An 8,019-nucleotide genomic window follows, 5' to 3' on the forward strand; every position below is an offset into this window, starting at 1 on the left:
TTCTCTTGACAATTCTGCTTCATTTCCACCTCTCCCATCCTTTTCTTCAACTTCTTACTTGTGGTGTCAATCTCTTTAATGTTCTCGTTTTCCTGCTTCACTTTTTTCTCCGTCTCGTTCAGCTGAAGCTGCTGTGCCGCAAAGGTTTTATTCATCACGGTCAGTTGCTGGTTAATACCATCGAGTTGTTCCATCACCGGCTTGAGCATATCCGCCAGGAGTTTGAGGACATCTGCTCCCTCTTCCGGTCTCGAACTCTGCCCGCCCGGCTTCATTTTAACCTTTCTCTGCTGGGCCGCCACAACTCGGAAAACTCGCCAAATGACTTCGCAATTCAGATAAGTCTCTCAGAACACTTTCGATTTGCTTCCTCCCCTCTCCCCCTTCGTATCTAACCGCTCATTCGCAAACGAGGCGCCCCTCTTTGCAATCTCTGAGCTTTTCAAACTACTCCGTTTTTATTCAGAACTCACGTTCATTGTTGGCCAATTTCTCTGGCCACGCTCGGTTATATGCCTTTCCGCTCGATCTCCGGCACTTGTTCCGGTCAGTCCAGCTCATGCCCGAAGGCCACTCAGCGACTGGGCAGAGGGGAGCCTCAATTCTCTGGCATTACGCCATTGAAGAGGCTACCCCTCAGAAGTCCCCTGGCCTGGAGCCTATCGCAAAGGCTCCACGGGGGTGTCACTTGAGGTGGCACCCCTCCAGGCTGCTGGTGTGCGATTCGCCCTCCTCCATTGTGAGGAGAGCGTTCGCCATCGCTGTTCTGTCGACCAGAAGTCCATTAAAACCCCACTCTCCACTCTGCCAAGATGGTGTACAACAAAATACAGTGCAATACAATAAAAAATTAAAATGCAATATAAAAAGGCCAGATTAAAATAGTGGATTTAAAAATGTATTAGTAAGGGGCATAAAATAAAGAATGCAGCGTAAAAAAACAGAACATCGAAATGTCATGGTAACAGCAGAAATTGTTTCTCACAAAAGCTGATAAACGAAAAAGGCACATGCAGGACTAAAAGCCAAGAAGAACCAAAACAATCCAAGCAAAAGCGACAGCTGCACAGAGAGTCGTGCCTGCTTAACTTGTTGTTAACTGAAGCAGAAACTTCTTTGACTGGTGATGGACCAACAGAAAGAATAGCACCTTTCTGGGGAGGGGCTGTAGCTCAATGATGGAGCATCTGCTTGGCATGTAGAAGGTCATGGGTTTGATCCCGGTTATCTCCAGTTAAAAGATCTGGCTGTAGGTGACGTGAAAGACTTCTGCCTGAGACTCTGGAGAGACACTGCGAGTCTGAGTAGACAGTACTGACTTTGATGGACCAAGGGTCTGAATCAATATTAGCAGGGCTTTTTTTGTAGAAAAAGTCCAGCAGGGACTCATTATTAGCATAATAGGCCACACCCAACAGCAGAAACTCATTAGCATATTAGGCCACACCCCTGACAGCACAGATCATTAGCATATCAGGCCACACCCCTATGCCTCTCCTTGGCTTGCTTCAAATTTTCTACAGAATTCTGTGAATTTCCTGCATTGTGCAGGGGGTTGGACTAGATGACCCTGGAGGTCCCTTCCAACTCTATGATTCTATGATTATATCTGTACCTGCAAGAAAGGGGCTTTGCCGGGGTCTGTCAAATATGGGAACTGAATCTGTGGCCCATCAGCCCCCTTCTGACAGTCATCCTTCAAGAAGCTACTTGCTTACCCAGAGCTCTGGAAAAAGAAAAGTCAGAAAGTGAAATTGCTTAAGAACAAGTGTGAAAGTTGAGGCAATCTGTTTGTTTAGGCGAGGGAAGCAGGAGAAGATATCAAACAGCTTGCAATGTTGTTTATTTGCTTGTTTAAGGGCACAGTATTAGTTCAAGTGGTCTTCCAACCATGGGTAAATGTGCATGCACGCCTGGTCACTTTTACAAATTCCACATGATAATATTTACCCAGTAGTCAATGTGTCCTTCAATGGGCTCAACCTAAGTCAACCACAAACAGAGCGTAGTTTAGGTAAAGGTAAAGGTAAAGGTTCCCTTGCTCGAAAGCCAGTTGAATCCGACTCTAGGGTTGCGGTGCTCATCTCCGTTTCAAAGCCGAAGAGCCAATGCTGTCCGAAGACGTTTCCGTGGTCATGTGGCCGGCAAGACTAAACACCAAGGCGCAAGGAACACTGTTACCTTCCCACCGAAGTGGTACCTATTTATCTACTTGCAATTTCTTGCTTTTGAACTGCTAGGTTGGCAGGAGCTGGAACTAGAGAGAGCTGGAACTCACTCCATCATGCGGCACCCGGGTCTCGAACTGCTGAACTACTGACCTTCCACAGCCACCTTGATATATGAACTTTGTTGTTCCTGGCAGATAAAATTGGATATTGAACAAGAAAAAGGAACATCAAGTTTTCAGCCCCACCCCCACAATTCAGTGTATCTCTGCACCAGTGGGATTCTTGTGCTGATTTTTATTTCTTGTTTATATAATCTTTTTCTTGGGAATATCATTCATGCTTTCGACTGGGCCATTTTAAAAAGGATATGCATGAACGTATGTAAGTGTGTATGGCCACTGTGTGATACAGAGTGTTGGACTGGATGGGCCTTTGGCCTGATCCAACATTAGCATATCTTATGTTCTTATGTGTGTGTGGGGGGGGATACTGTGGGATACTTGGAGCTGTGCAGTGCTTGAAAAAAATATTGCTTACTTGCATAGGAGTAAAGAGGAAGATTCGCATATTCAGCAGCTGTTGTAAAGGAAAATCCAGTAGCAGAAGAGAAATGGAATAATTACCGGGATGAATAATACCTTTCACACACACACTATGAATAATGCACTCTCAGTCTCTTTTCAATGCAGTTTAGCAATTGTTTGCAAGTGGATTTTGCCATTTCCCACAGTAAAATCCAGTTGCAGAGTGCACTGGAAAGGGATCGAACCTGCATTATTGTTGTTTTTATTCTTCTTTAAGCCGCCCTGAGCCGGCCGTGGCCGGGAGGGGGAGGTATAAATTTCATAAATAAATAATGTGTGAAAGTGCTCATAGTAAGATACTACTTGGGCTAAAACAATGGAATATTGTGTGAAGGTTAGACTTCTTCAGTAAAGTTCTCATTGCCACAGTAAAACCCGTGACATGGGGCAGGTCAGAGGAGATGGTACAGATTGCACCAGCTGATTGTACTATGCTCAGCTGCCTACTTACTGGAAAAAGAACAGATGAGGACATCCTGTCAGTGCTTTTTAAGCTGCATGTCCCCTTTGCAAGACCTGAGCAAGGCTGTTTAACAATAGGACGTTTTGGAGGACATTAATTCATGGGATCAACATAAGCAGCCTGATGGCACTTAACACGCATACAGCCGGGAGTCTTTCATACAGAAGAGAATGCAGATTGAGGGTCTCATTGGGTGTCCTATATGTATGGTATCTTATTGTGGCATTCGTTTTTATGAGATAGAGCTCTTCATCAGATGCAGGAGGTATTGTACTGAGTTATATGTGTATTCATGCGTATGCATGCAAACACACAAACTTAGAAGGAGGAGGAGGAGGAGTTATTACAATTGCCCTTGTAATAGTTCATGCGTATGCACGCAAACACACAAACTTAGGAGGAGGAGGAGGAGTTATTACAATTGCCCTTGTAATAAACTCCTCCTTCCTTCCGTTTTTGCACCATTCACACAGAGGGGGACCCATTCCCCCCCCACACACATGCAGCTCCATTTTCCCCACTTCACTACTAGCCCACCTCTCCCCTGACCCTGGGCAGCTCCAGGTTCTTCCTCTCTCTGGCTTGCCTCCCCTCCATCCCCTTCTCTACTTGGCTGCTGCCCCTTCTCTTGGTCCTGGGCGCCACCAGTGTTTGTGTGTCGTGGGATCCCAGTTATCCCGCCTGAAGTCCACAAGTCTAATTTTGCAACCTCTGCTTTCATGCAATACCTTTGTTGTTTTTTTAAACACACAAACTAGCTTTAAAAAACAACAACAGAGGTTTGTCTGTAAACATGGGGTTCTCCCCACCCCTGAGGTTTGCAGAACCCTAAATGGTAGCTACGGCTAGACCTGTTCTGCAGATCTGGCTGCTACCCTGGATACCATTATATCTGCACGTCTGCCAACTTTATACATCTAATGGAGTGGCCTCAGACTCCTAAATGCTTCTGCCACTATTTATTTATTTATTTATTTAGTTTTTAAGGTGCCACAAGGCTTTTCCAAGCAACACAACACACCGGTCTCAAGTTAGGCACTTTGTTTCGGTTTGTTTTTACAGTAAGTTCAGGTGAGCCGTGTGCTGCTTTGTTTATTCTTTTTCCTTCTTCTAGGAGGAGAGGAGAGCACTCCTGTGAGGACAGAGGGCGCAGCATGATGGATTCAGAAGACCTTGTCCTACAGAAGTCAAAGACAGACCAGATTGGTCACCGCATTGTAAATGTGAGCTCAGGCAAGCATTACATCTGTGGTTACTGTGCGGCCATCACAAACGTCGGCGTCACTTTCCCCCTCCAGAAGGTCCTCTTTCGCCAGCAGCTGTACGGTGTGCGAACCAGAGATGCGATACGTCAGCTGCAGAAGGACGGCCTCAGGAACCTGTACCGCGGAATCCTTCCTCCACTGATGCAGAAGAGCACCACCCTGGCGTTAATGTTCGGACTGTACGAAGACCTCTCCTCCCTTCTCCTCAGCCACGTGAGTGCACCCGAGCTTTTGACCCGGAGCGCGGCAGCGGTGCTTGCCGGGACAACAGAAGCTATCCTGACCCCCTTTGAGCGTGTCCAGGTGCTCCTTCAGGACTACAAACACCACGATAAATTTACAAACACTTTCCAAGCATTCAGGGTTCTCCGAGAACATGGGATCAGGGAGTATTATCGGGGGCTGGTGCCGATTCTGCTCCGGAACGGTCCCAGTAACGCGCTGTTCTTTGGCCTTAGAGGACCTATCAAGCAGTGTTTGCCTGAAGCAACCACATACAGGACTCACTTGATCAACGACTTTATCTGCGGGGGGCTCTTGGGGGCTATGCTGGGGTTCCTCTTTTTCCCACTGAACGTTGTGAAAGCCCGCATGCAGTCCCAGATTGGCGGGGAGTTCCAGCCTTTCTCCAAGGTCTTCATGAAGATTTGGGCGGAACGCGACCGGAAAGTAATGCAGCTCTTCCGGGGAGCCCACCTCAATTATCACCGGTCCCTGATCTCCTGGGGCATCATCAATGCAACCTACGAGTTCTTGCTCAAGCTACTTTGAAAAATGGTACTTTCTTGCAAAGTTCCTTTTTGTTCTCACTTGGGACAATCAGCCAACACTGTGTTGTCCGTTTCCAGGGAGCAAATTAATCATAAAGCAAACTTGCAGTTAATAACAGTGAGCTCTGGAACATTTGGGGAAGTTTATTTGCAAAATAATACTAGGTAAGGATGTCAGTTGTTTGGTTCAGTGCCTACTTGGTTAAAAATATGATTGCATTTAGTCTTATGAATGGCCCATAAGACGGTGGGCGTGAGTGGCACGTGGGACGGCTAGAACGTTTGGCTGCACAGTTTTCCTTTGTGTGTGAGAATGTGGCTGGAGGGAGGATTCACCCGTCATGTAATAAACTGATTTCTTGTGTTGGCCTGTGCACAGCTTGCTCCAGATCACCTTCAGCTTCTCGCAACACTCCTGGTGATCCAAAGAATGCACTTTGAAGACATGCTAACGAGACAGAAGATTAATAAAATGCTGTTTAATTCCTGTTTGTAACACACGGCGGCATGCTGGGATAAGTGGACTTCAAGATCCCACGATGCTCCCCCCCCATTTAAAGGGACAGCCAAAATGGGGGGGGAAATCTAAACCTTAAGAGTTCTACAAAAACTTGTCAAATCGCTTTTGCTACACAGTTGAGATGGATGGCGTTTTGTCAAGACTGAATATTTCATTTCAGAAACTGAGTTCAGTATAACTCCAGTGGCAGGTGTGACTGTTCATAAACTAGGTGGCGAATGACTGCTGAAGAGAAGTCGAGAAAAGCTTTATTATCTGAAGAGCTTTACAGTCGCCTTCCTGCTATAAACTGTCGCCTAACTTTGTCAATATAGGTTTTTGCTTTGTCTTTTATACTTCTAATTGGTTGCAAGCAAGTATGCTTCCTTGTAACCTTTTGCTTTGGGAAATAGGGTGCAAATCACAAATGGCAGCATCGAAATCAAAATAAAGTGTTTTAAAATCCCAGAATGGGACGTAAAATCTTTTAACTTCTGCTGGAGATTGTGCGCCATGTCAATTTCCCCCCCCAAAAAAATCTGGCTTAGCTAATCAGTATTCATATCTGAACAGCTTTTGACTCTCCTGGTTTAGCAAATGTCAGTGAAGGCGACATATCAAGACGTGAACATCTGCCCTTTGGAGGATATTTTATTGAGGTAGAAAAGGAATCATTAGAGCTGCTTCCACCACTGCTCTAGTGTGTAGTGGACAGAGCCCCCCCCCAAATCTGTAATGTGAACTGCAGCCTACACAAGGAGGCCTGCCTGCTCACAGAATCTGCCCGTCTTCTCTCTTGCACTAAGCAGATTATATCTCTGGGAGCCCTGCCTTGTGTCTAACCTCTGCTCATGGGCAATGTGTGAAGTGGCCCACACAAAGACTATGCAGATGTGTAAAAAGAAAAAGAAAAATCACAACATTGAAAGTCTCTCTCCCAGGCATTAGTTGGATCTGATTTTCTCCTGTGTTGATTCAATCATGCTGACAAATGTTATCTGTGTAAATTCCAGAATTCAAGGTGGGGAGGGGGGGAATTAAGCATAGAGAGATGCAGTGCAAGTGACGTCTCAAGGCAAGTGTCGGGAAGGAAAGCAGCGCTCAAAATAACACTTGTCTTATTATGTGACTCGGGATTTTTGTATAGTGTTTTTTTTTAACCAGTGTCAATAAGCGTTAATATTTTCCTATTTGTAGTGTACAGGAAAGCTTTCCCAAACTGAACTGATTGTCCTCTTAAGTGTTGGGTTGGGTTTTTTTTAAATGTAGTAACTTCTCAGCATCCAGACAGTACAGTTTTTACCTCACCTACCATCCACATGATAAATTGCCATCGGGCAGCCAATTAATCCTGACTGAATATATCCCATTTCTTGATTCTTGTACTGTACCAGTGTATCTTGCTTAGCTTCACAGTCAGATCGCCAAGCACAAAAAAGGAAGAATGTTTGATATATTGAATGTTGTGATTACGTGCATCTAAGTATGTCCTGTTGGACATTTGTTACTGGTAAAATCAGATTTTACCAGAGCATTTTGTTTTGTAACTTTTCCTTGATGGAATAAAACAAAAGTAAATCTTGGTTTACTGTAGTAAAGTATACTAGTGTGTGTGTGTTTTCCCCCCCCTTTGACAAATTTTGAAGTTTTAGTCTGGAGTCTCGAGGATAAAACAGATCAGCCCTGACCTGGATAGCCCAGGCAAGTCCGATCTCGTCAGATCTCAGAAGCTAAGCAGGGCTGACCCTGGCAAGTACTTGGAAGGGAGACCTCCTTGGAATACCAGCAGTTGGGAGGCGGGGGCAGGCTATCAAGGCACCTCTGAAAAATGTCCAAGCCCCCAGTGAATTTAGGAGGTCCAACAAAAATTACAAATCCTAAAACTAATTTTTTTAATACCTTTTGTTTAGACCAACCCAAATGATGTAAAATAGGGTGCAGCCTCAAAAGCTTGCCCAATGTGTGTCATTTCCATTGGTCTTGATAAAGGGTGTTAGGTTGGGGGCCCATGCCATTAGATACATGTCAAGAGCAAGATATCCTTTGGCTGCTTAACTGTTTGTCCACATTTGGAATTTGGGGAACCTCTGGAAGAAGGAAGTCCGGTGCTGAAAATCACCTCTCTCTCTTCTTGTAGCTTGGCTAGATTGGTGATAGTCCTGTTAAAAATATTGGGTGAAGGGAAGCAGGAGAAATAAATATACTGGCAATAACTGGCAAAACATCCACTAGCTGTTATGGGGAGGGAACCACATATCAGGAGGAGG

At 45.2% G+C, this 8,019-nt stretch overlaps 1 protein-coding gene across 1 annotated transcript in view; it reads left to right on the plus strand.

The window, feature by feature from the left end:
- Positions 1-7,223, plus strand: part of SLC25A51 (solute carrier family 25 member 51) — a 13,259-nt gene extending 6,036 nt beyond the window's left edge. Inside the window, exons 2-3 of the mRNA XM_015407491.1 lie at positions 4,333-5,260; positions 5,633-7,223. Of these exons, the coding sequence (XP_015262977.1) occupies positions 4,333-5,254 (922 nt within the window). The 3' untranslated portion in view covers positions 5,255-5,260; positions 5,633-7,223. The remainder of the gene's footprint in view (positions 1-4,332; positions 5,261-5,632) is intronic.
- The last annotated feature ends 796 nt before the right edge of the window (positions 7,224-8,019 follow it).

Source organism: Gekko japonicus, unplaced genomic scaffold, assembly GCF_001447785.1.
Source record: "Gekko japonicus isolate JY-2015 unplaced genomic scaffold, Gekko_japonicus_V1.1 scaffold790, whole genome shotgun sequence".
Lineage (NCBI taxonomy): Eukaryota > Metazoa > Chordata > Lepidosauria > Squamata > Gekkonidae > Gekko > Gekko japonicus.